At 41.6% G+C, this 27,348-nt stretch overlaps 3 protein-coding genes across 7 annotated transcripts in view; 1 reads left to right on the top strand and 2 right to left on the bottom strand.

Moving 5' to 3' along the window:
• Positions 1-1,088: 1,088 nt before the first annotated feature.
• Positions 1,089-9,291, bottom strand: hcfc2 (host cell factor C2). 2 transcript variants are annotated; one of them, XM_061029942.1, is made up of 17 exons: positions 9,008-9,291; positions 7,285-7,433; positions 7,027-7,187; positions 6,546-6,748; positions 6,345-6,429; positions 6,121-6,224; positions 5,103-5,333; positions 4,781-4,990; positions 4,639-4,703; positions 4,364-4,454; positions 3,575-3,628; positions 3,415-3,470; positions 3,188-3,325; positions 2,672-2,854; positions 2,231-2,528; positions 2,060-2,129; positions 1,089-1,975 (listed from the first exon to the last, which is right to left on the bottom strand). In XM_061029942.1, the coding sequence occupies exons 1-17, from the start codon at positions 9,171-9,173 to the stop codon at positions 1,966-1,968; spliced, it is 2,274 nt and encodes a 757-aa protein (XP_060885925.1). In that variant the 5' UTR covers positions 9,174-9,291; the 3' UTR covers positions 1,089-1,965. The 2 variants fall into 2 exon arrangements, with proteins under 2 accessions (XP_060885925.1, XP_060885924.1); XM_061029941.1 differs by having other exon boundaries at positions 2,672-2,857; positions 9,008-9,286.
• A 1,731-nt stretch (positions 9,292-11,022) lies between these two features.
• Positions 11,023-23,648, top strand: elk3 (ETS transcription factor ELK3). Of its 4 annotated transcripts, none has more exons than XR_009666055.1 (6): positions 11,023-11,747; positions 17,042-17,284; positions 17,395-18,120; positions 18,199-18,289; positions 19,922-20,044; positions 21,474-21,491. XR_009666055.1 is itself a non-coding variant. In XM_061030221.1 (6 exons), exons 2-6 carry the CDS (start codon positions 17,078-17,080, stop codon positions 21,876-21,878), a joined length of 1,203 nt encoding a protein of 400 aa, XP_060886204.1. In that variant the 5' UTR covers positions 11,030-11,747; positions 17,042-17,077; the 3' UTR covers positions 21,879-23,648. The 4 variants fall into 4 exon arrangements, 2 of the variants coding, with proteins under 2 accessions (XP_060886204.1, XP_060886205.1); XR_009666054.1 differs by lacking the exon at positions 21,474-21,491 and adding an exon at positions 21,783-23,648 and having other exon boundaries at positions 11,025-11,747; XM_061030221.1 differs by lacking the exon at positions 18,199-18,289 and adding an exon at positions 21,783-23,648 and having other exon boundaries at positions 11,030-11,747; positions 21,474-21,524.
• Positions 23,577-27,348, bottom strand: part of cdk17 (cyclin dependent kinase 17) — a 53,137-nt gene continuing 49,365 nt past the window's right edge. The window contains exon 17 of the mRNA XM_061030220.1: positions 23,577-27,207. Coding sequence (XP_060886203.1) covers positions 27,167-27,207 — 41 coding nt within the window. The 3' untranslated portion in view covers positions 23,577-27,166. The remainder of the gene's footprint in view (positions 27,208-27,348) is intronic.

Genomic DNA, 27,348 nt, shown 5'->3' with positions numbered 1-27,348 from the left:
CTTGTTAATTATTTACAATTCATGTTTGTATTGATAGTAACTGTAGAGCCAATGGTTTCATTCATCTTTGACATTTGTATTATTACTATTATTACTAATAACTAATATACAGCTTTAATGATATTTACTTATATCTTAAATTTTTCCACACAAAGATAAAACCCTCATCTTGTAGTGAGTTAATAAAAATATAAAATAGCAATGGTTAAACGCAGTCTTAAAACTCATTTATTCAGTCCGGCTTTTATATAAATTCAAATCTTAACATTACTGTATTGTCTTTTTTATCCTACTACAATTTCAAATATTTTCCTTGTGTATTTATTTTAATATCTTGTTGCTTTTATGTGTCGTATTTTATTTTATTTTATTTTTATACATATTTTTTAATTCTTATTGGTTTGCATTGGTCTCTCAATGATTTTATCAATGATTTTATGAACTACTTTTTGTCAATAACTTTCCCGCACTCTTGTTAAGCACTTTGAACTGCAACTTCATTTGTCTGAAAGGTGCTATATAAATAAAGTTTGATTGATTGATTGAAGGTATTGTTACATATGACTTCATCTTTATGAATTGGCACTATACAAATAAAGATTTATTGTTTAAAGGGGCTGCACTGTGGTTAGTGCCTCACGGTGAGAAGGATCCTGGTTCGAGTCCCCGTCGCAAAGTGGCCTCCCTGTGTGGAGTTCGCATGTCCCTGAGTTCTCCGGCTTTCCCCCACAGCCCTAAGACATGCTCGTTATATTAACTGGTGACTCTAAATTGCCTAGGTTTGTTTGTGAGTGTGACTGCTTGTCTGTCTCTTTATGTCAGCCCTGCGATTGGCTGGCGACCAGTCCAGGGTGAGCCCCACCTCTCGCCCGATGACAGCTGGTATCAGCTCCAGCTGGATGATTGATTGAAAACACAACAGGACAAAAATGCAGCAGCACAGTGACATCATGTCTGGTAATCTCTCCCATCATCACTCAGGTTTTAAAGGGCCTTCACTTGCCTGAGTCTGAATCAGATAAAACAACAAAACTTCATTCCCACTGAATGTTTAAACCAGAATCAGTAACAAACTTGACACGTTAATGTTTCCTTGTAATGTCCGTGGCACTTTTGATTCCTTTAATTCATATCTGGAGAATGAGTTGTGCATACAAGTTTTGAATTACATCAGAATTTATTTTAACTTAAATGTGTAACATGTTGACAAAGTAAACATCTTGAGAAAACAATGACAATAAAGGAAGTACAACACAGACAAATATGAAAATTAGTGGTTCTCAACTGGTGGGTCGGGACCCAAAAGTGGGTCGCGAGGCTGTGCTCAGTGGGTCGCTATCGTGTGTCCTGGAGGAAAAAAAACTGTCAAGAAGTCTATCAAGCCTCTTTTAAACATGTTTGTTTTGTTCCAATTCTTTGCTCTGCCACCTCCTGAGTCTGGACCAGTTGAGAACCACTGATGTAAAAGTTATAATACTGACAATGTTTTTAGAGTCATACAACTATGAGTAAAAAAATGTTGAAAAAGGAATAAACCTGTTTTACATAACCTCTTTGATGATTGGACATGGTGTCCGTCAGCTATAAAAAAAAAAGGTTATACGTCCCTTATGATGGTTTAGTGACACATTTCACAGCCCATGTTTTATTCAAAAGCACGACAATCTGGATGAAGCATCCATAGCTCATGATGAATTCGAAGGCACCTCACACCTCTGACAAGTTTTAAACCATATATGTAGTTTTGGTCTGCATCATAAAAATTACTTTTAAAAAAATGAGCTCAACTAAAAAATAAAAAGTGGTCAAAATTCCTGTGAAGATTATCTATTTACAAGGGAATAATTAAATACATAAAAAAATAAATTAACAAAACTATCTAGAAATATAAAACATTTGAGCAGGTTTTAATGCCCACTTTCTGCACATGGTCTCCAAACGCGTTGTCACTTGTCTGATCATCTCTCAGCTGGAACTGCAAAAAACAGAAAATATTTTTTTTTAAGAAAGTGCTGAAGGAAGTGGAAACTGAGCAGAAATCATGAGGTGATGAACTGACCTATCAGCAGCATCCTGGTCAGCCTCATCATTGTCCGTTTTTGATGTAGACGCTCGCAATTTAGTGGGATCTGAAAAACAGAAACAGTTAGATCAAGTTGCAAGTAAAACTAAATTGATGCAAAAAAAATTAAAAAAGGAGGATGAGAAAAAAAAAGGAAGGCTCCTCCACCTTGAATCCAGCGGATCTGTGTCGCTGGCCCGTAGCCCTGCTCGTTCTTGGCAGCTATTCGAAAAACGACGGCCGGGCGGTTGGAGGCGGAGCAGTCGATGTGAGCGTTGTCCAGGTGGGTGGAGCTGACCGAGCAGGACATCTTGGTGCCCCGGTAGATCCTGATGAAAGACATCTGACCGGGACGCTCAGAGCTGCTGGAGCGGCTCTTCTTCACAGCCATGTACATGGAATACTCCAGAATCCGACCCGATGGAGAGGAGGGCGCCTCCCACGTGATGTGGACCGAATCGCTGGCCTGAATGTCAAGAACACAGCAGCTCTCTCTTCATACATAGAACCTTTTTCAGCCTGAATATGATCTACTCGAGTTCATTTTTCCCTCGTTCCCCACAGCAATCATAACTTTGCCCTGGACTTTGACATTTCTTGATGCGTTACCTTGGTGATTTTGACAGCAGAGGGCGCTCCAGGGAAGCCGGGCTGGCAGGTTTTAAACTCGCTGACTGGGCTGAAGTCTCCCTGTCCGAAACAGTTGATGCCTGCAACTCTGAACCTGTAGGGCTGACCTGGATTCAGCTCCCGCTTCTCTCGGCTCTGGTAGTCCTGAGGCCCCGGCAACTTCTTCTGGAGGAAGAGCCGATGGGAAAACAAATTGATTTCAGATTTTAGAATTCATATTTTGGCAAAAGCACGACCTATGAGGACAGGGTTTCATCAATATTTGGTTAGTCCCAATTATATTCCCAGAGTATTATTATTGTTACAGGAAGATTGCCGTTACTTCATAAGGCAGCTGAAGAGCGACAGAAAACTCAGGGAGGAGAGAGTGTTGATGACATGTAACATACAGTAGAGGAAGTCTTGAGTCAAGCCCAGAGCTGCTGCAGCAGATATACATCAAATGTCGTTGAGATCAGGTTTTCATAAACACAACAGTTACAGTTTTTCTTTTACCTCTTTAGTATGTGGTGTTCGGCCGCTGAGAGCAGCGATCGCCTGCTCACTGTCAGCAGGCAGAAAGTAATGGTGGACCTCTGAGAATAGTGCTTTGAAGACGCCGGCATCAAACCAAACGGATTCCTCTGGATTCTTCTGTTATCACAAATGACAGTTTAAAGTCTTACATTAGACCAGAGCAGATGATAAGAGAGCTGATAACTGCTGCTCAGTAATTCATTCACCTTATCAGTGTGCGTGTACAAATCTGAAGTCTTGTCAGCAGAATCGGGAAGTTTCTCTGTAAAAAGCAAAGGGACATCTACAGTGAGCCACACTCCTTAAACCCCTCAGCCTGCTGCAGTCTGTTTTATCACTACATCTGAGCTTTAGCGTCATCGTTACCTGGCTGCTGATGAGCTGAGCTCCTGACCTCTGCTGTCGATGTCGCCCGTCGACCTTTAAACAAAACACAGAGACTCAGTCGATCAAAGCTGAAATACTGCAGTGACACTCAGGTCCTGTCTCTGTTGAAACATCTCAGTTGTGAGGCAAGAATCATTTTTAAATTGGGAGCGCTTCATATATATGCCACCTTTAAAGACTCCAGAGGAGGAGTTATGAGGTGTTGAGCTTCTATTCCATGTTTGGTGTTTTCTCACCATGATTTAGTAAATGTTAAACTTTGGGTAACTGTCACTTTTTTATCAAGCTATCCAATTACAATGGATAGTGGCAGTAACTCATTCTACATGGCCTTGGGATGAGAAGTCTTGATGGGTCTGGTAGCTAGAGAGTTCACTTCCTGAGCACTGTTGAGGTGCCCTCGACTTCGGCACCGAACCCCAAACTGCTCGGGCGTTCTGTCAAGTGCAGCCCCTCACTCTGACATCTCTCCATTACAGTAGTTAATGTGTCCACAGGATCTTGTTTGTGCATGTGTGTGTTAATTCCAGCCTGTGTGTTAATAGCATGTCTCAATAACAGAGAGTAAAAGTAATTGGGATTAATAAAAATGTGTATATCTTCTTCCTAAAGAAGATGAAATACCTAATCTTACTTGCATCATCTTACATGTAGATGCTGAACAATAACAACGACAGTGGAGGAGTCATTCCTAAACAATGACATGAGCTGAATCACAAAAGTCAAACTGATTACTGCACTTTTGAATTACTCTGAAACAAGACTTACTGTCCTCCTCAGTCCCCTTCTCTCCCTCTCCTCTGCTCTGTGTCGTGCCACTGGGGGATTTTTCTGTAGTTTCCTGCTGTGATGAACTGACCTGAAATTCAGAAGGACAATTAAAACACAAGATGAAAAAGGTAGATTTTTGAATCCATTAGTCACAGAGGCAGCGACCTGAAAAAGTGAATTTCCAACCCTGGCTTATATGTTGCTAAACAGGCTTTTTTTTATTCCATATGATACGATGTATTTACAGTAAAGTGTTTAAAGCATGTCACTACCTGAGCAGATGTTTTCGCTTCTTTATTCGAGGTTCTTTCACTTTGAGGTTGAACGGATTGGACACCTGAGGAAGAAGAATAAAGCAGATTATCACCAAAAACCCTGATCATCCTGATCACAGGATGTGTGCACTCTTCTTACCCTCGGAGTCTTTTCCCTTGCCCTCCCCTCCGTCTGCTGCAGTGGGATCTACTGGTGTGGCTGGCGGACCACCGGCTAGAGTGCTGGGAGGACACACAGGCTGGATTTGAAGGATGTAGCAGTCCGCCGCTGCAAGGGGTCGCCATGCTACGTGAAGCATGCTGACGGTGGATTTGATGAGCAGCACCGCCTCTGGAGTCGCTGGTTTAGCTGAGTGCAGATTACAGAGCCTTAGTTGTGTTATTTATAGCATTGCAATGTTACAAAAGTCTAGCAGTTAAACTAAAAGACAACTTAAGTCAAGTACGAAGTCCGCTCTCACCTGTCTCCAGGTACCAGAGGTCCTTGCAGCAGACCTGGTAGTTCCAGCTCTTACGGTATCCGTCACGGCCACTCCAGACGTAAAGCCTGGACCCGACGGTGGCAGCACAGTGGCCGGCTCTGACTCCAGGTCTACAGGCGTACGGATCATCGCTCCGAGGTCCCTGGCTCTGCAGCTGGGACTCAATATCGTCCTGCTGCTCTGGTCCCAGGTTCTGCCAACTCATGGTGTCTGAGACAAAAGAAGGTAGAAGTGAAGGTACGCATGATGCAGAAAACACAAAACGTGCATCACACGTTTAAGTGTTTCTCAAAAACTGAGCGTTGGTACTGACAAACCTAGTGTTAAGGGGTGTCTGTCAGTGTTTGTTAAACCTTGGTCCTGTTTTTTAAAGAGTTTGTATCGAAGCAAGTCATTGGCACACACCATTTCAGAATTGAAAAAGGTTGTAAATGACTGTAATGTATTCATGCGAGGTGTGTATTGAAAGTATATTCACAAAAAGCTGAGCATGTTTTTACAACTAACACGATCAGTTTGTTGTTTTAAGTTTCTGACAAGATTACAGAACGACTCCGGTGGCCGAGTGCCCGTTGCACAGAGGCTGTAGCCCTCGAAGCCAGCAGCCCAGGTTCAAATCCAACCTGTGGCTCTTTCCCCCCCCCCCATGTCATTACCCTGCTCTCTCTCCCTAATATCCAACTCTATCCACTGTCCTATCTCTACAGTAAAGGCAAAAAAAGCCCAAAAATAAATCTTGAAAAAGTAAAAGATTACAGAGCGGATTTCTGCAGGGTGACATTGTTTTTAAGGTAGGTCCTTTTTTGTATCAATAGGAGTTGTTGCATGCTTTCCTAAAGGCCACCAGACACATCCTGTGTAAAGCTGACTTGACCTGTCGGTATTGTTGTTATATTGTCAGAAAGAAAAAAGAGAAAGAAAAAGTAATAAAAAAGTACTAACTGGTAGATCAGGCGATGGTAATATATATGGGATAATAGTGAAGAAACATACTGACCTAGGTTGAGCACACTTAAGGAATTAGTGCAGATCCATTCTATTCCTGGAGCCTTGTGTTTTACGGACTCTGGGACAGGAATCCAGCCACCAAACACATACATCCTACAGACAGAGGGACACTCAGAAGTCTGTAACAGGGTAGAGTCAACTTCAAATACAAACCTGACATCTGCAGGGCTAAATAACATTTCATTATGACGCTACAAAAGAAGGAGCCTTTACTTGTTTCCGATGACATTTGCAGAGTGAAGGCTTCTGGGGAGTGGCATGGAGCCCCTTGTTTTAGGCATGGACCAAACCATTGTGTCTGAGGAAAGGAGAAGGATGACAAAATAATGTTTTACACTTTAAAGAGTGGATTCTCTATTCTCTTTAAGATGAAAATACAAGCCTACTATGGTTTTGACAGAAAAGGCACCCTACCGATGTCGAGCTGCCAGAGATCATCCAACCGGGATCCCTGCATCCCTCCGAAGATGTATAATTTCGAGGAGCCGAGTCCAGTGTAGGCAACCGAGGTGTGAGATTCCCGAGCTGAGGGACCACCCCCCTTGGTCTCTGGGATGCTCCATCCTCGTGCCCCTGAAACAGACTGCAGCTCCAGCTCATAGAAGTCATCCATGTATCTGAGGGGGAGTTAAACACATTCATGAATCCATTCTTTGACAGAGCGTTTATATCCACAATACCCATGCTGGTTAGCAGATGAAGTTTCATTTAGAATTGTGGGTTTTCACTTAGATTAAAGTGAAAAATCCCGAGCACTCTCTCGGTTGATGTGGGTTTTGCTTTTTATTCAAACAATATAAATCAAAATATTTCCACAACAAATACAACTTGTTTTGCTGCTTGTATGCCTCTTCAATTATCACTGTCATATTCTTTGTCTTTTTTTGCACATTACCTTGGTACATTGCCGTTGGGGTCTTCACTATCATTAACCAGCCCTCCAAATAGGTAGCATTTGTTTCCCAGAAGAGTGAAGCTGTGTCCAATCCGTGGACAAGGAAGCGAGCCATTCTTTGGCGCTCTGGGCTTCAGTTTCTTCCACAGCCAGCGACTAGCCTGAGCCACACAGGACCAAAGTAAACATTGGAAAATTGTATTTATGACACCGACATGATTGGAATCACTATTGAAGAAATGTGACAGCAGGTGTTACCTGAAGCTCATAAAGGCTGTTTGTGTATTTCCCAAACTCAACCATGCCCCCAAAGACCAGCACTCTGGTGCCTTCACAGACGAAACCATGGGCAGCACAGCCGGGCGGGATGTCCCCCCTCACAGCCGGAAGGAACCACTGCTTTGAAACTGGAAGAATGGTCAGATTTGAGCTTTGCACAAGACAGAAGAAACAGGTGAAAGCTGTCTTTGAGTTTTTGTACACAGCTTAAAAATAAAATGTGCAAATAGTGGTGGGCGAGATAACGACTTTAACTTGTTGATGATCTGCCAAAGCAGGGAGATGGTAGAACCGGGCTCATGTGTTTATTCTATCATGCTGCAGTTTATGCTCCGACACAGACGCGTCTCCTCTTTTGCTCTGCAGCAGTGAAAACAAAACTTAAGAGTAAAGTCCGCAAAAACAACTCCATCTCGGTTATGTGCAAATGTTCTGATATTTTTCCAAACCGACACGGCGTGATCAACAGTTAACTTATCTGCATAGTTTGCACAGTTAAGATTACATCTCGGATAGCGACACAAGAAACCGTCAAACGAGCCCGAGAGACGTAAACAGTCTGCAGACAGACAGAGAGGAGCTCAGACAGACAGTGATGAGAGATATAACCCCGGTGTTTCAAATGTTGCTGTCTGTGTTTTCTGCTCTCTCTCAGTTTTTAAAAGTAACTATCAAGCTTCTCCACCCGAAGCTCACCTGTTGTGATAACTGAATTTATAGGGATTACACTAAACGACGTTACAAAGCAGCAGGCAGGTGAGAGTGAGTAACCATGGTGACTGTCTGTCTGTCAATCAACGATGTCCCGCCCCCTCTATGAATTAAACTCTTCTGTCAGTAAAACTTACTTTGATCATGTGTCACAGAATGAACACATTCTGTATTATGTTTGATTATATATAAACTAAACTAAAGTTAGTCCAATGATGTCGTAAAAAACAACAAGGGCTGCAGAGCTTGTATGAAGCCACAAATGTTGGAACTCTGCAGGTCTAAATAGAACAGAAACACAAGAACTTGAAGTCTACATGTTTTTAAATGAATGAATAACTGCGTGAAACTGTTCCTGATGAACATAAAAAGAGGACACGTAACTAAATCATCATTTCAAAGTGGTGAGGAAAACCTTCAAATTGTTCATAAATATTCATCAAATTGAGGGAAAGACATTTCTGTTGCTAAAGATGTTCTGGGTGAGACCTCCAGACCTCCTACAAAGATGTTTTTCAAATAGACTGAACATGTCAGCACAGTTTATGTGTATTTAACTATTGAGCCATAAATGATTTACAAATAACATTTAAAGATCAAAATAATCAGCATGACTGATGTACAATAAGGTTTTTAATTAACATGCCGAATAAATAGGACATTACAGTCACACGTCTTGTCCCTTTAATCTTTATCCAACCAGTGAACACAACAGTTTATATCACAGCTGAATTAATGTGAGTACAACAAAGTAGCCGACATTAGCTAACTGTAGTTATGATATTCAGCTCAAATTATTCACTGCTTAAAAGTAAAATAAATAAATAATATAACTACTATAATGATGCGAAGATAACCAAGAACCATTCAAATACAAATATTAAGAGTCAAAGTAAAGGACGCGTTGGTTGGAGTTGTGTTTCTAAATCCTGGACATGCTAAAAACATTAGCCGCTACGTGCTAGTTAGCGGGCAGCTAACGTTAGCTTACCAGTGTTGTAAACATGGAGCTGCTCTGATATCCCTTCGTTTCCTCCGCCGAACACAATAACCAGCTCCCGTATTGCCGCTGCTCGGTGTCCATGTCTGGACCGAGGTATCACTCCTGCAACCGAATTTATTTTCCTCCATTGTGGCCCCTCGGTTTCACTGCTCATCTTCCCGTTTGGGAACCACAAGTTTGGCGCTGTTGACGTTTTAAAAAAGGGGGCGGGGCGAACATCCGGGAATCTGTCCAAAGATTAACAAGAAGGAAGAGGACTCACTCCGACGAGTTTATCGGGTATCAAGACTTGGCTGAACGTCAGTGAACGACATTCCTCTTTATAAAGAACAATTCATTATCAAATCTTTAATTTCTTCTTAATATATTTTATATATTTATATAGGCTAGCAATCAACTGATTTCCAAAAAAAAATTGTAATGTAATTTTATTTTAAGTGGTTATTAATTAACTCCTTTAATATTCTTGTTCTTCCATGAGTAGCCCTTAATGATAAATTTGAAAAGAGAGGGAGAGCACTTTTTTTATATATCGTACTCTTTTTTTTTGTCATTCATTTGATAATATTTAAAACAGGCAGCGGAAGCTGTGTCTTCAACTGTTTTTACACATGAACTTCCTATTAAAGAAGCGGTGGGGATTATAGTTCATACAGTTGTATTATATTTCCATGGCTCTGACGTAAGCTCTTTGGACATTTGGAATATGTCTCTGATCATATCAACAAGGGAGAAAAAAAGGGAGTTACACATTTAGAAAAAGCCTGTGTGACAACGTGCACAAGTATGTTCATGCTGCATACACTCTGACCGTTTCATTTTAATATGTCTCTTGCTTTAAATTACCTTTTTGGGAGACCAAATTGCTGAGTATGAGTTAAAATATGCAATGTTTTCCTTCAACTTAGATATCAAGAAAACATCACATGCTGACATGGCCTTTGAGCCCACATTTACACGCACAAATAATCAGGATGGTCCATGGTACATAGTTGGATGAAACACTGGCTTGTGTCCACAACACAGTCCATATCAATCAGTAAAGACACCGATCTGTGTTGCAACCCCTCTCACCCCCTGCATGACACTGTGGGGGCCCTGAGCAGCTCCTTCAACAGCAGACTGAGACACCCACCCTGCAAGACAGAGCGCTACTGCAGGTCGTTCATCCCATCTGCCATCAGACTGTTTAATCAGACTCTTTAACAGCATCACCACTCATAACAATAATGCTACACACTGTGTGTGTTTTTAATAACAATAACTCTTTCCACAAGTGGAAGTGTACATACTTTGTATTATTCTATTATTGTATTTTTTTCTCCCTTTATTTAACTGATGTAAATATGTTTGATTTTTAACTTCTTGTTATTTTTAGTAATTATATTCCTGTTTCCTGTTTTCTTGAGCTGTTGTAACGCAAAAATTTCGCCCATGGGGGATCAATAAAGTTTATCTTTATCTTATCTTTATCTTTATCATGTACTGCCGTCTCTGCTACAAAACTCAACACCATAACCTAATAACTGTTCAAATGTAATTATTATTTTTGCTATGTCTGTCACATTGGGATAAAAGTTTCTAAGGTGAGGTCATGTGCGTCATAGGTCAGCAGATTTTACTCTTGCAAAAGGTTTTGGAGATAGAGATTTGCAGAAGTTGCGATGGGTGACACATTTTTACCGTTGTTTGGTTCATCGTCTTAAACGTAGACAATCTTTGAAAGTGCCTTCACTACAAAACTTACTGCGGTAGGTCTACTGATGCTCACGCCACAGAACTAAATAAACCAGAATTTTCAATCATATCTATTCTTTATCTTGCAGCCAATTAAATGTTTTTACTTCAAAAAAGATAACTGTCTGATCGGGTAGGAACAATAGGCAGCAAAACCAGAGAGGAGACATTTAAAAAAGAAGGGGGGGGGGGGGGGGGGGGGCATTAGGTAAAAAAATACGTTCAATTGATTTTTAAATCCATACAGTTTATTGTAGTTTTGGTGCTCTTTAGCTGTCAGAGCAGTGTAATGAAATGCCCGAACTTGACCTATATCTGTGTGCGTGCGTGTGTGTGTGTGTGTGTGTGTGTGTGTGTGTGTGTTGTACAGGAACAGGAACCCTCCCGGTGAGCAGGAACAGAATGACGTCAGTTGTCAGTTGGCTCACTGCTGAGTTTTGTCGGAATTGCAATATTGGTGTGTGTGTGTGTGTGTGTGTGTGTGTGTGTGTGTGTGTGTGTGTGAGAGAGAGAGAGAGAGAGAGAGAGAGAGAGAGAGAGACCTAGTGTAATTAAAGGTGTGTGTGTGTGTGTGTGCAGTTCTGAAAAAAGTATCTTTGTGCGTGTGCGAGTGAGTGGTTTAAGAGGGAGTGTGTTTATGGGAAATAGAGATTGTGTGTGTGTGTGTGTGTGTGTGTGTGTGTGTGTGTGTGTGTGTGTGTGTGTGTGTGTGTGTGTGTGTGTGTGTGTGTGTGTGTGTGTGTGTGTTTACACAGACGGGAATACAGCACCAAAGGAAGTGCGCCGGTTCTCCGTCTGAGCGTCCCGACTTCCTGCTCTGAGGCAGGACAGAGAAAAGCTGCGGATCCGCTTTCAGACAGCAGCAGCAGCAGCAGCAGCAGCAGCAGCAGCAGCATGGGGTTCCATAGATACACACACACACAGCTTTAAGGCACAATCAGAAACATCAGGCAGGACAGACGGACATCGGAGCAGTTACATCCACAGCTGGGTAGGTGCAAGTTTACAATACCTTCAACTTACAACTTTCAAAAGGAATTCGTGCTTAACAGAGAAGCAGTAGCGTATAAACATTTGCAGTTGTTGTATTTTCTCAATCACGAGCAAGTTCAAATACACCATAACTTCAAAACTACATTGAAGCAGCGCGTAAAGTGTTAAACCTGCGCGTAAAAGGTATTCGAGCTTTGTGCGTTCATGGCATTGGCGCAAACACTGCGCGTACAGTTTTGTCCAGTTTTGTCCGGATACATTTTGGAAAAAGAAAGAGCGAAAAGAGGTTAGTGGACCGGCTGCAGTGGAAAAAATGATTTGCGGCTCCTTTAAATATCCAGTAGTAGACTTTCTGGTTTGTCTGGACCTCGTAGACTAATTGCCATGCGCTTCCGGATTGAAGCTGGCAGCAGACAACATCTTGAAAATGAGTCACTGGAACAAAACAAAGAGTTCGTTTGAGTTCCAGCAGAACCTCTTTACCCTCTTAATACACATGCACATATTGCAAAAAATGAGAACAATTGTTCAGAGAAAATGAATGTACAGTCATGCACACCTAAATGTTGGTTTTGTTCTTCTATTGGATTTGACATGCGGAGTGTCGAAAGTACACTGCACTTTCTATCTGATTGATTCATATCCGAGGAGGGGGATTGGGTTACTGTATTTCTTGTCAACTAAACTTACAAAATGTGTGCGAGAGAGTTCAGATTGTCTCTTTGAGGTGTTATACTGCAGTTCAGACTGCGTTATTCTTCATGTATTCAATCCAAAAAATCCTTTTTCTTTTTGATTTCAGTCCACATTTTGTTAGAGTAAGACATTAGATCAAATGAATGACATCAGGATGTAGATGCATTATCCATATGTTGTTGTTGAACTGCTGTGTGTGTGTGTGTGTGTGTGTGTGTGTGTGTGTGTGTGTGTGTGTGTTTGTGTCGGTGCGGACGCAGATGTTGCTCTTAGAAGACAACCCTTGCATCCGCCTATGATAACAATTAGAAACTTACCTAATACAAAAATAAGTGTGTGTGTGTGTGTGTGTGTGTGTGTGTGTGTGTGTGTGTGTGTGTGTGTGTGTGTGAGCACATGTGTGTGTGATCCTGTTGGTTCCCGGTGACAGGAAAGCCATACCTCTCACAGAGGGATGGCCTTTCTCCAGGAAGACGCCCCTGAAGCTGAATGACAGGAAGTCCTCATTTAGATAACAGACAGCACTACAGTGTGTCCATCGCTTGACACACGCACACACGTGCAGGAAAAAGGAAGCAAGGACATGCATTTGTTTTTGCATCCGTTGTGATGGATCATTGTTTTTTGCCCCCACATACACTTTCCCGTCTCTGCTAAGATGGTTTCCGATGCACGCTGTATTTGAAAAGGGAGTGGTAGATTATTTTGGCATTGTTATTAAAAAAAAGTTAGACAGAGCAACCATAACCTTTGGTGTCTGGCTCATAGGACTTTTCTTTATTGAGGCAGAATTGGTTTCCATGGTGATTTCCGATGCAGCTGCAAAGTCTCTGCTGTCATAATGTCATGGTTGCAAATTAGATCAGGTTGTAATGAGGAACGTGTTGTTTTCCTTTCATCAGCAAGTATTTCCTGCTTGTGATTTGAAGGGAGTGCGGTAGAGTAAAGAAGACGGAGACAGACAGACCGGCAGACTCTCACAGGCAGTCGGTGGTTTTCAGGTAAACACGTTGGTCGGGCCCATGCTTGTCTTGGCAGAAGGTCACTGACCACATCCTGTTTTATCACCATGGAAACACCCAGAGAATCAACCAACGTCTGGCCCTCTCTTCCGCTTCTCTCTGTCACACACACAAGGCAAACATAAAGGTGGAATAACATTAAAAAGTGAACTTAAAGGCCTTTTTCAAGTTAGAATGACTGCTTCAAAAAAAATCTTGACTGATTATGATATCCCTCAAAATTGATACTCAAATGGCTCAATTAAAGGAAAAAAAAGACTCAGATTTAAGGTGTGCAACCATAAGCATAAATATGGGCAACACATCTACTTCTGTTGTACAAAATTGAAGCCAAACTACCCCCCCCCCCCCGTGACGAGCGCTGACATATTGCACTGGTGACGACATGAGCAGAAGGGAACTGGCTCGTGGAGCTGTGGTTTTGACATCCTGCATCTTCTGCTTACCGAAGCATACATTTACAGTAACTTCACCAGAAGAACAGATTCTTGTGTCAGTTTTGAAGCAGACACTCACTGATACGGAAAGTTCAATGCCTCTTGTTGTAGTTTGCGTTATGTTTTCTTCTTGCTGTTCCTCCTCCAACCTCGTCATTTGGAAGAGAATACTGCGGGAGCTGAATATTAAACAGAGCTGTCAATTATGGCACAACATCTAAAATACCTAATTCAAAGCACACTTCTTTGACAAGAGGAACACTTGGATATACAAGTAAATCAGTATAAGAACTATCATGATAGAAACCCTGTTTGAGAAAAATTGATTTGATGTGTTTTTACAGGAGGCGGGGCTTATGAGCTATACTGCAGCCAGTCAACAAGAGGAGCTCTAAATATTTTCTTGAGCTGTCCATTCTTTATACAGTCTACTATATGTTCAACTCACTGACTGCAAATAGGAAGTGGATGTAGCTGCTTTGATCTCTTGACTTCTGTTTTTGGAACTTCAAAGTTGAGCCTTTTTGATGCCACCATCTTTTTTTCTTTTCTTTTTTTTGTTGTTGATCCAGAAGTGAGTATATTCAGAGAAGAGGGTGAATATGAATCGCTTCACTTCTACTCTGGATGACAGGTTGCCATGGTGATGACTTTGTCACGTGTAGGCACACCCTAAAACATGCCCTGCTTTCATATTTTTGGTTTCACCCATATGGACAATTAACCTACAATTGATCAACCCTAACCCCTAATCAGGGACAATGCAGGTTTAACTCACTTTGATATCGACTTCACTTATGAAGACATGGGACCAAGTCTTCTTCTTTGTATGAAAAGTATTTTTTATCTTGTGCTTTGGCCTTTAATGTCACAAGATATGAACAAACCTAACTTATAATCACGCCCAATGATCGACTGGGGTGTAACCCCGCCTCTCGCCCAATGACAGCGGGGATCATGTCCAGGCCCCCCGTGACCCTGAACAGGACAAGCGATTTAATATAATGGATGGATGGATGGATGGACTTATGATCAATGTTGGGTCTTCCCTCACACTTTTACTGCTTCTGTAAGCAGCTATGTTCTGTGAGTCAATGAGCATGAGGTCATAAGTGTTAGGAATGGATGACTTGTTTTATTCTAGGAACTTAGTATTTAGTAACAAAGAGGAAACTCAATGTGCTGTAAAGTCTCAAAGACTCTTCAGTGTTGTTCAGGTGTTTGTGTTGTTGGGGGTTTTGGGGCGCAGGAAAGTCCCAGTCAGAGAAGAAGAGGTGGGCATGGCCAGCGTTGTTGTTCTTGTGGTTTTTGGTGGAGTTTGCATCAAAGGGTCACTGTTTGGGATCCCAGCTTCTCTATGACCATCTCGTTCTTTATGTTTTCCCTCCCTTCTTATTACGTCCTCAGTGGTGTCTGATTCCCAAAACAAGAATGGCTGAAAAATTACAACATCCTGAATTTCAGTTTAATTTACGATGTGAGACTTTAACAAAAGGATTTTTAAACAGAAGTAAGTATTGCTCAGGGAACTACGTGTCACATGAATAATATTGAATGCGAGATAGCGACTGTTAGCATTGACTCGAATAGCTAACTCAAGTTCACACTACTTTAAACTGTGACCAAAACTCAAAAATCCTCACATTAAGTGTGTTAAGCTTTATAAAGGTTTATTATTTATTTAGAGATAGGACAGTGCAGAGAGAGAGAGAGAGCGGGGACAGACATGCTGGAAGGGAGCCACAGGTCGGATTTGAACCCGGGCCACCTGCTTGGAGGACTTCAGCCTCCGTACATGGGGGCGCACGCACTAACCACTCAGCTTCCGACGCCCCAAGTGTGTTCACACATTTCTACACATCTTATTTTGAAGCCGTACAAAATGTGTTAAATGTGAAACAACAAAGATTTTGTTGTTCATGTCCGACTTGAAGTGAAAGATGAAGGTCAATACTTTGAAGATATGTCACTGTTGTTTTTAGATTTTTTTTCTTCTGATGCCCCTTCAATTTTCAAAATTCTTCAAACTAGAAGATTAGAGAGAAGGATACGCGTTTGGTTTTTAGCCACTCAAATGAGGGTTGGTGAGGAGCTCAGACATCTGGAGGGAGCATGGGGGTAAACCATTGCTGCTCTGTATCCACAGGAGCCAGAAAGATGAGGTAATGCGGGCATCTTTAAAGGATGCTTCACCTTCCTGTTGAGGATTTTACTGGAACTAGTAAGGAACCAAGAAAGGCTAAACCCTAAAAGAATTATGTATCTCTTTCTGCCGGCGAACTCTTCAGGATTCTGAGGAGCTAAAAAACATAGTTTGGGGAGAGAGATCGCTGAACTAACTTTCTAATCCTGACATTTTCTACATGAGCTGCATGTGTGAATGTAAATGGCCAAAATCTGCGCCCCTGTCTTTAACCAGACTCTTCATGTTAGCTTCCTTGTGAAATGTCTGAGTGAAGTTGGTCAGGAAAGTTCACCATGTGAGAGTGAAAGGGGTGATGTTCATATCACGAGATCGGTTTGTGACCAGTGTGATTCTCATGTTGTAGGTACAACGGCAGCTTCGTCGTCCTTTCTTCTACTCACCTGTTTGTTCTTCTTCACACATTTGTTCAAACTGTGGTTGACTCCAATTAAACCCAGCATTGATACTAGGATTAAAAGTGTCATATAGTGTCTGACTCTGCCTCGCCGGCCATTCAGGATATCTTGTAAACAGACTATTGCGGCGCCTTTTTTTTACGCCACGTCTTACCTCCTGATACCCCGTCCTCTCAAAACTTCACGCTGTGAGGGACATGTGTGAATAACAGCTTTGGATGATTTCAGGGGGAGGCTGTCCTGAAGCTCACTCCTGAAAAACATCTGTGAAAACCCCATAAGTCTGCTGCGACCTTGACCCTGCAGGGATACGACAAAGAAAATCGATGGTTGGAAATATGTCCTTTCAGTCCCACCATCTCTTGATCCACTTCTTGAAGATGCAACACATTTTTCAACAGCTCTTTTTTTTTTTTACCCAAAGAACAGTCCTCTTTGTGATCTGTGTCATAAAGCATTCCAAAGGTTAAAAAACAAAACAATAGACGATGCACAGTTTATGAATTGCTCATTTAACTCCTGCTTCTCCTCTACAGATTGCCTGTCTCTGGTATTTCTGGTGGCATCCTGTCATGGAGAGTTCAATCACTCTCTGGCAGTTCCTGCTGCAGCTGCTGATCGACCAAAGCCACAAACATCTCATCTGCTGGACGTCCAGCGACGGCGAGTTCAAGCTGCTTAAGTCAGAGGAAGTGGCCAAGCTGTGGGGGCTGCGCAAGAACAAGACCAACATGAACTATGACAAGCTGAGCAGAGCTCTGCGCTACTACTACGACAAAGTAGGTGACTTACACGTGATAACAGTTTTGAAGTACTTCATTTATTTGATGGTGTTTTAAGATATTAGAAAAGGGCTTAACATGACAAACTGGTCTTGTTTCTTCTGCAGAACATCATAAAGAAGGTGATCGGCCAGAAGTTCGTCTACAAGTTTGTGTCGTTCCCGGAGATTCTGAAGATGGACCCTGCGGTGGTGGAGTTGGGACGCAGCAGTGAGGAGGGAGGAGGTGCGACGTCAGAGCCTGAGGCTGACGATGAGGACGGGGGAGGGAGAAACCAATACCTCCAGTCGGGCCTGTACTCCTCCTTCACCGTCAGCTCCTTGCAGCACTCCTTAGAGCCGCACCACCTGATAAAAGAGGAGCCCAGATCTGATCGGCATGACGACAGCTCCTCTGTCATCCGATTCATGACAAACCGAGGCCACTCCTCCCTTCCTCCCACCCCTCCCCCGTCCTCCTCCGAGACGTCCCACTCCTCCAGGCCATCGCCTCGCCAGGCCCGCTCTTCCTCCTGCTCCTCCTCACCACCACAAAGCCCCGCCCACAGCCTGTGGAGGGGACGTTGCCTGAGCACAGACACTGATGAGCTGGAGTACAGCGCTCAGCCCCTGAACCTGTCATCTGGTCAGAGGGAGAGATTGAGGTCACAGAGCACGTCGACACCAGAGAGGAGGGGACTAGCAAATAACTTACCTTTGAGATCGAGAAAACCCAAAGGCTTGGAAATCTCCGCCTCCCCTCTCCTCCTGACAGGAAATGACCTGGTCTCCATAGCACTCAACAGCCCAGCGCTGCCTTCAGGGTCCATGACCCCTGCCTTCCTCACCGCACAGGTACAATAATGACACACGACACATGTAATTAAAGCAGCACACTCACACAGTGTACTGTAAACACTGGTGTTTTTTTAGGCGAGTGGAGTGGACGGGGAGAAAAGAGAAGGACAGTGTGTTTCAGGGATGAGGAAAGTTAAGCTTGCAGACTGGGAGGAGATGGAAAGAGGTGAGCGGAAAGAGGGGAGGAGGCGATCGAGGGAGGGAGGAGGTTCATAAGTGAAGCCATATGTTCCTGACGCTCCTGAGTCACTGGCAACAACACACTGACCAAACGAGGACAGTCTGCCTACATTCAGTCGACACTTTGATCCAACATGAGCAATGACGGGCTGCTGAGTTTACAGAACAGAATTAACGGAAAATATCAGTGCGTGCTAAAGCGGTAACTCATCACTGAACCTTTTGCATGATTGAGTTTTTGAGGAAACACCTGAGTTGTGGAAGAGTAACCAGGACCTTATACAGAACTCACCAGAGTGCAGATGTGGTTCCAGGTTTTGTTCATTAATGAAGCTGCTGTTGTTGTCCAGGTGGTGTCAGCTGCTGCTTTTTTTGTGTGGCCTTAACTGGTATCTTGCTCAAGCACTGAGATTAATCAGGAATACCCATCAAAACATTAAGTGTTTTCACTTATTTATAACTCCTGGTAAGCTGCATGTGTAAACGCAAACTGCCAAATTCTTCATCCAGACTTTACCTGAATTCTTTTCCTGCCAGCTCCCTACTGTAGTAAATTTGAACGCAGAGGGAAATATTCAGGAAAATTCCCCGTGTGGGAGTGGGAGTGGGTTAAACGGTTTTTAAGCTGCTACCGGCGCACTACCTTTGCCAATCTCCATGCATGTCATTAAACCTTTCTCATTATATTTTCTGTCCCCCACTCCCTCGCTCTTTTGTTGATACTGTGAATTTGTCAACTGAATGTAGCGTTGACATAAAGGCGAAAACTATCATCAAGGCGCTGAACTCTGTTGCTTCGCTTGTCATTTCCGACATCTATTGACCATCTATGGATTTCAGGGGCGGTCTGTCGGGAAATTTCAGGAGTGTACAGTATGTGTGAAAAATGCTATTGAAACTGTTTTATACCAGTTACAGAGTGATGAAACCAAGAACATGTGGCAGAGAAAAATGTCCAGACTTAAAAATGTACTGACCATGAGATATAGTCTGAAGGAAACCCCGTATTTCTTGTGAGAACATTTTTCAAACTGCTTCCTGCAATGAAAACCACATAAACTTTTGTTTTCAGGTTCATTTTATGCCGTTATTAGAAATATTTTATATATGTGGATGATGGGGATGAAGGAAAATGAAGTTGGGAATGATATGCAACACAGGTATAACCTAAAGATGATTTTTAAAGCAGAATAAAACTCATTGGTTGTACTTATCAATGCAGTAAGATAAAACCTCAGGCGACGAAACTGAAGTTGTTCCTGTTCTTTGATGTTCCTATCTAGCCCATGACAGAACCAGAGAAAACAAAACTGACCTTAGTTGAACGTGGAGAGGCATTAGAAAGTCGAGACAGAAGGAAATGCATCTCATGAATTCTGCATGAGCGGAGCTTCCTGACCTGCATTGTGTCAGCCTGCCAAGTCAATCTGTCTGGTAGACCCAAGTTCACTAGAGGGCAGGCTTGGCTATGAGCTCTCTGGTGAGACTTAACGATTTGACAACTTCCCCGCACACTATGAACAGCACTTAGGTCTGATAGCCAAAATAAACAGCATCATTTCCATCCTGGTGTATTTATCCTCTGACATTTAATTCTGGTGGGTTTTTTTCGATGTAGACTCCGTCTGGTCTGGTGCTCACTCCCAGTCATCTACTCTCTAATATCCATTTCTGGTCCAGCATGAGTCCAGTGGGGCCCCTCAGCCCTGCCCAACTCCAGAGCCATGCACCCCTCTTCCAGGTAAGACACACAAACATGCACACACATTTTCTATTGTTGTATAAAGACTCAGCTTTAGATGATTTTCCCCTGCAGTGAATTCACAGTTATACCTTTTTGCGTGCCTACAAAAACAATGGCAGAGTAAGTTGAGCTTGGGCCAGTGGTTAAAAATTCTGCTCTTTTCCTAAAACCCAACCAGACCGTGCAAAATGTTGCCAAGTTGGAAAAGTTTGTTAGACCTTTCAATATTTCTCAGAAAACATAGGATCACCCTGAAACAATCCTAACTTAGCATATAGCCTATTTTAAACTGAGGCAATTTGTAACACATTCTTACAAAAATGACCAATTAAAGAGGACATATTATCCCCCTTTCCCACCTTTTCAAACAGTCCCCTGTGGTCTAAATGAAACATCTGTGCTGTGCTTTGGTCAAAATATAACATGAATCAAGCACCAGAGGAGGTTTGTGACCCTGTATAAACCAGCTCTCTCAGAACGCTCCGTTTTGGTGTGTGTGTCTCTTTAAATGCAATGAGCCCCCCCCCCCCCCCCCCCCCGAGTTTTCCCTGTAGATATCACTCCTCTGTAGCGAGAATAAAAATGGTGGCTCTGCGCAAAAGTTTAGCTCTAAGCTGGGGATGGAGTCCATGGAGGGAGATATCAGGGGAGGGGAGGGTATTTCTTTTAACCAGAATCCCACTGTGACATCACAAGGAGAGCAAATTTGAAACAGAGCATTTTTCTCTGTGTTGTAAGACTTATGCAGACCACAAACAAAGGACTGGATGGGTTTATTTCACATTTTGTGGGTCTGTAGACACTCAGGTTACTCAAATATATGTTCAAAAACACTGTAGAAGTGGATTTGTCATAATATGTCCCCTTTAAAAGGTATTTCTAAAATCAGTGAAACTTGTGTAATGTCATACACTTACAGCTTTTGCAGCTACAAGAAGAAAGTACTAAAAAGTCTCACAAGCTTGATTGAATTACCTTATTTTATTATTTGTTTCTTCTAAATATAGGAGTGGAAAAAAGTCTCAGAGTACACACGAGTTGTTTTTCATACAGAAAATACAGGGGAAAATGCCAATTTAAATGTTTATGTGCTGGAAACATTTTCTTGTGGATAATTAAGTTAAAAGTGTTTTTGGAACAAGCTCTGATGGTTTGAGTTCTGACAGGCCGGAGTAAAAGAAACAAAGGACAGACTATTATTTATTTGCTTTTCACAGAAAACACTAGCTTAGCGATCAATGTAAAATTACCTTTACGCCTGTGACATCTTTATTTACAGTGTTTCTCGTAACAATAGCATCGTCAGTGATCTCACCTACAAATACACCTCAAAGTTTCACAATGTTCTTTGTGTGTTGGTTCATGTGTGATTCACCGTATGCAAGCGTTTCAAAAATAAGCTACAGATGTTTCCGTTCTGGCGTAGACAAGAAGAGGGGGCAACTTCCTGTTGGCTTCGAGGGAAGGGGGAGGACTGGTTAGTCATTTGCCCCTCCCACCTGTGCAGTAATAATCATTCTAATGTAGTGTATCATCAGCAGGATGGTAGAGTACTTGTGTTATTTGTGAACACATGTAGGTAGATAAAATATAGTTATGTATCACATTAATTTTATGTTGGTTAAATGTGTGTGTGCTTTGTATATGTGTGTACAGCATGCCTGTGTTTATTTATGTAAACATCTGGAGTATCCATATAAATTAAATATTTTTTTGTTTTGCCATCCTTCTACAGTTCCCCACACTGCTGAATGGACACTTCCCTGTGCCTTTTCCAAGCCTGGACATGTCCTCTCCCCTGCTGCTCTCCTCCAGCTCCCATAAGTCCTGAGAGAGAGAGAGAGAGAGAGATAGAGAGAGAGAGAGGACCAAACCAAACAAGCCTTAAACTCAGATGATGAACCACACAGGAGTCGGACCTCGTCTCAGTCCAGCAGCACTCCTGAACCTGTTCCTTTAGCATTTAAATGAAGAAACAGGAACTTCACTCTGAAGATTTGCTCTCTGAGAGGAACATTTGCATAAGAAATTTTGTTGAGTGTACTACTCGTGTTCTTTAAATGTGTATTTAGTGCTTTCCTATTTTCAAGATGAATTACTTTTCATGGGAAGACCTCATCTCATCCCCCCTGATTTACACTTTAATGATACAGACTTTTTTGCAGTTTCATGAATGTAATTTCAGTCTTTTTCTTCCCCTCCAAAAAGAAAACTTGTCTGGAATTATGATACAACTAAGTTGACAAAGAATGTGCCTTTAGGCTTCTTTTAGTGTGTACTATTGTAAAATATAAGAAAATACACTTACTTTTTTACAAGTATGCTTTTGTTCCTTATACAGACAGGAGACTGTTTATTTCAGCATTAAGCCTTGAATACAGGCAACAGGTTGCATTGCTCGATCCCATGTTACAAAAGTCTAACTTTTTACTTCAAAATGCTTATTTGTGTAATAGAGCAAACATGTACAGAAGCCGTTGGCAGACATGCATCAATACATGTAAAATTTCTTTGTTTTCCTGTGATAACGAGTTAATTACAGCCGCTTTCTCATGAAATGCACTAACAATGGAAAACCAGCGTTGTTATCCTGAGATAAGATTAATGAGTTGTTGCAACCTTGAGAAAACAACTGAAATGTACTCGTAATCACGGGAAAACTGTGTAATATAAAATGTATGGATGTACGTTTTCTTAAGGCTTCCATAAAAATCTAAAAACATAAATTGTAGTTTAATGAGGGAGACAAAGTTGTCTGTTTCCCATGACAACAAAAATTACTGTTCTCGGTCACAATATAATACCACTGTGAAGCCTGTCATTTATACATATCATGTACAGACACAGCAAACACAAAAGATGATGTGTTATTTAGAAAGCAGCTGTTTACAGTCTTTTTGCTAAGCTAACCGGCTGGTGGCTCTTTGTATACAACTGACTGACTGAGTGTGGTAGCAATTCTCTTGTCTATTTAAAAATATTCCCGAAAATATAAATAATTCCAATTCAATTTTTATGATATAATGATTTTAGGCGACACAGGTCTGTGACAGATAGCAGCTTGATTACACGATTCCTGTTCTAGCTACGTCTTTACCAACATGTAAAAAGTTTTAGGCGTCACCTCGACATTTAACCACTGGTAGTGTCTCATTTATGATTTTTGAGCCCCAACATAAGTTTTGTATATACCCCATTACTGTTTTAAATGACATTGACTCCTAGCAAAGCTAGCTGCTAGCTAGTGCGCCAAAAAGCTGAGCTCATTTTGTTACAATGCTTTGAATCAACGCTGTGAACTTTTTTTTTGTTTCGTCATCTCTGTATAGTTTCACTTTTTTTTTCTTTTAAATGCACTGTACTTTAAAGGCTTGTATAGTACCAGCGGTGCCTTTGATAGTGTCAGACTTCTTAAATGTGTTGAGCTCTAAAACATGTTTTACAGGTCAAGATTGCACAACAGCTTTTTTCTTTTTGTAAAATAGCTCCTGTTATTTTTATACTGAAATTAATGGAAGTATATTCTCAGTGATTTTTCTTGCGTTTTATTGGTATGTTGAGAGAACTGTTATTGTTTTTGGAATAAAATTAATTACTTTTCCGAGTGACTGCGTTCTTTTGAAAGCACACACACACACACACACACACTCTTTCCCCGCCCAGAGAATGACTGCTGCACACACAGTTTATGAAACAGATTAAATTTACTTTCCATGGTTATGAGAAATAAATAGTTCCAGTAAAAAGAGTCACACACCAACTGTTGACTGGCAGCTCAGTGTTTCAGAGAGGTCGAATTCACAACACAGCAGGCCTTCCATGCAACAGGCACACACACACATACACACACACTCAGACATGTTCACATAAATTCAGGTCATTCATACATCTGGAAAAGTTTTACAGTTTTACAATGATAAATATTAAGCCGTTGCAGAAATCTCCTTTCACGCATGTCACAAAAACTGCTTCTTGCAGAAACACAGTTTGAAGTTAAGAATGAAAAATACTCCATCCTTAAATCTGATGCGTAGAAAATAGTCATCTTTTGTTGTTGTTGTTGTTGTGTGGTGAAGTTTCAGAGAAGCATCCAAACCTGCAGGAGACAGATTAACATGATGTACAAAATGAAAGTTAGAAACCGGACGCCTCCTTTTAAAGCTACCATGGGAGAAATCAAATGGCTATAAATGTAATTCAGGACGTTTTCCATTAATATAATGGAGTTTTTTTTTTTTTGCGTTAAAACCATCATTTCCTCGTTATTTGGGTTCTTAAACACCTCTGATTTGATGTTTTTCTGAGGTGACAGTTTGTTTTTAACTTCAATCGACCAAATTTTGGGCACATTCAGAGCTTTTAAAATCAATTAATGCAGCATTACAAATAATTCTGCCACTGTTTTCAACTCCTGGAATAATAAGTGACACAGTATGTGAACAGGATTATTCCACTGTTAGCTTCAAACTGTGTTAAAGTCGTACTATGTTTATTACATGGATGCTCTCAGCTTGTTCTACCTGATCAGTGTAGTTTAACACAGACCTCGTGTGTTGCTGAAATCCTTTAAACCTCAGCGGATGACACAAATGAAATTCTCCTGTAGATGTGGAACAATAGAGCTGAAATGAGATAGAAATCTTCTCACATTCTTACATGTTCAACCCGGGTTGTTCAATGCATTCCTGATGTTATTAAGAGCAGAAGCGTACGCACTGCACTGCACTCACTTTTTTTTTTTGCTACTGTGAGCGTAGAAGTCGCTCTCTATCTGCCTTTTCCATGATGTATTTCTCTTCCATGCACTTTAAAGCATGAGGGTACGGCTCTAAACGAACAAGCTCATTCCCTTGCTTGACAAAATCTGGATGAGAAATTCAATTATGTGTGTAAAAAAATAAATAAAACAGGAGGACTTGATGAGAGCTGTTTAACTTAGCTTCGCATGACCACTAGACCGAGCTGGCAACTAGCCTGGTTTTATCTAAAAGTTAAAAAATCTGCCTGCAAAGCACCTCAAAACATCTTACTAATCAACACAGGGGTTGAGTTCAGGACTTTTTCTTAGCTGCCATAATACAATTGTGTCTTAGAGACTTGAAGACGTTACTGTGCCCAGCCAAGTCATAGTCCACGATGTGCCCCTCTAAGAAACCCCAACGTGTCACTTTTGCATTAAGAATTCTGTAAAAATAAACATACGTGATAAAATGTGCTTTATTGTTAGTTTCAGAGGTGGTTATGGCAGATTTGATATCTTTCAGGCATAGCTGTGCTAAGCTAAGCTAAGCTAAGCTAAGCTAAGCTATCAGGCCCCTGGAGATAGCTTATTTACTGCACAGGCATTCAGTAAGAGTAGTATCCTCTCATCCAGTTTTTCACAAGAAGGCCAATAAGACTGTTTTTTCTGAAAATGTCAAAAATATTCCTTTACATAATTTAAAACATCTTTTGCTATCACATTGCCGCCAGAAATATCTGCAGAAGGAGTGAGCACACCTCTGTTCAGCCAACAGGAATAAGACAAACACGTTCTGCAACTTGATAAAATCAGGAATCCAAAGCACACGGGCAGACGTTTTAAAAGTCTGTAAATAAAACTTCAGAGATCTATCCATTTGGCGCTGTGAACATGCAGTTTACAGAAGTGAGACTTCTCAGCCGGCTTCATCTGTAGCATCACTGTCAGTTGCAAACAACACAGCGGGTGGTTAAGACTAATATTTCAATTTGAAATCTTTTTTTTTTTTTTTTTTCTTCCTGTGTACAAATGCTGGAGCAGTGGTTCCGACACCAAGTAGGAAAATAACCATTTTTGCTTTTGAATATCACATCCCGATCCCATCTCTCCCCCCCTGCTTCAGAAAAACATGCCACAATGACACTGTTATTTCACAAGGAGAGGTTAAAGGTCACAGACACAGAACACATCTTAATACTGATGGGTAAACTCGGCCGTGTCGAGGCCCGGGTCCCTGATTCCAAAAAAAAAAAACACACTGAAGTGCAAGTTAATAAAAAGAGTTACTGCAGTGAGATCTTTGAATACACACAGAGCGGGAAAGTGTAGCTTGCATTATTTTTTTTCAAAAAGCATTGAAGTCCTGGCAGTTGGTGAGAGGTTTAGGGAAGGCCTGCTGGCTTCCTGTGGGGCGTCTCATGATTTCCTGTTCAGCTCCAGTTTTCCTCCTCTGTCATTGGTGCTTTTACTCGTCATCCCAACTGTTCTGCTCCTCACTGCTCCTCGCCATGGTCCCGTTGCTGATCAAGGACAAAAAGACCTGAAAGTTGGTCTTTATGTTCTTCCAGTTTGTTTGGACTCACAGCTGTTAACACAATCCACTCACACTCGTGCTTTCTGACCATCATTTCAAACCCCCTGAGGGCAGCAGGGTGTCCGGAGAAGAGTCTGACGGAAATGTTTCAGGAAAAAAAAAAAAGAAAGTCAAAGAGGAATCCAGAGAAACCGATTTGCCCTCAAAAGAGAGCATGAAATCGTCCCAGTCTTTTTAAACCTGGAAATGTTGGAGAGTTCAGTCACGGAAGCTCGAAGAAAAAACAAAAACATAAACTTCAAATATATATAGATTTACATATTTATAAAAGGAAACAAAAAAAAAAACTTGAAGAAACTGAAGCGTTCAGTCTCCAAGCACCAAAACGAGAACAACAACTTGGATCACAGCGTCGACATCAACATCAGTGGAATTCTAAACTCAAATGAAGCCGGAGAATCGTCAGCAGAAAAACAAACGTAACCTTACTGACTGCTCAACTGTGCATGGCGTCTCGAGTTCACATCTTGTACACACACACACACGCATACGCACACAGACACACATGCACACGCACACACACTGTGTGTTAAATACAGACAGTAGTAGTTTAGCAGCAAAAAATTCAACCTCACCCCAACCCCCAATAAATAAACACTGTCTCCTTTAAGAATCAACCCAGAGTCCATCGCTCTCAGAGGGGTGTGTGCGTGTGTGTGTGTGTGTGTGTGTGTGTGTGTGCAGGTAAAGGGGGGGTGGGTTCACTCTGAGGGGAGGTGGGCTCATGCGAGAGGTTGTTGGGAAATGATAAAGTTGGACAGTCAGCCATCCTCTTCATGAGACATTAGAAGAGCATGCTCTGCCTCCTGTTGATCTTGCCGTTACCTGGAAGAAAAAAGGAAAGACTCAAAAATACAATACCCATAATGCTTTTGCTGTACAGAAGAAGAAGAAGAAGAAGAAGAAGAAGAAGAAGAAGAAGGCCTTTTTTGTCATTGTATCAAGATACTATGAAATTAAGGGCGT

The sequence above is a fragment of the Labrus mixtus genome, chromosome 22 (assembly GCF_963584025.1).
Source record: "Labrus mixtus chromosome 22, fLabMix1.1, whole genome shotgun sequence".
Classification (NCBI taxonomy): domain Eukaryota; kingdom Metazoa; phylum Chordata; class Actinopteri; order Labriformes; family Labridae; genus Labrus; species Labrus mixtus.
This window is presented reverse-complemented; position numbering and strand designations above follow the sequence as displayed.

Bases quoted from the DNA above. Each gene is read 5' to 3' on its own strand.
- elk3 (XM_061030221.1), top strand. From the start codon at position 17,078: ATGGAGAGTTCAATCACTCTCTGGCAGTTCCTGCTGCAGCTGCTGATC. The intron at 20,045-21,473 runs GTAAGACACACA...GTTCTGGCGTAG, and splicing joins GCCATGCACCCCTCTTCCAG to ACAAGAAGAGGGGGCAACTT. The intron at 21,525-21,782 runs GTTAGTCATTTG...ATCCTTCTACAG, and splicing joins CGAGGGAAGGGGGAGGACTG to TTCCCCACACTGCTGAATGG.
- hcfc2 (XM_061029941.1), bottom strand. From the start codon at position 9,173: ATGAGCAGTGAAACCGAGGGGCCACAATGGAGGAAAATAAATTCGGTT. The intron at 4,991-5,102 runs GTGAGAGCGGAC...ATCTGCACTCAG, and splicing joins CCTCTGGTACCTGGAGACAG to CTAAACCAGCGACTCCAGAG. The intron at 2,130-2,230 runs GTGGAGGAGCCT...TCTGTTTTTCAG, and splicing joins ACAGATCCGCTGGATTCAAG to ATCCCACTAAATTGCGAGCG.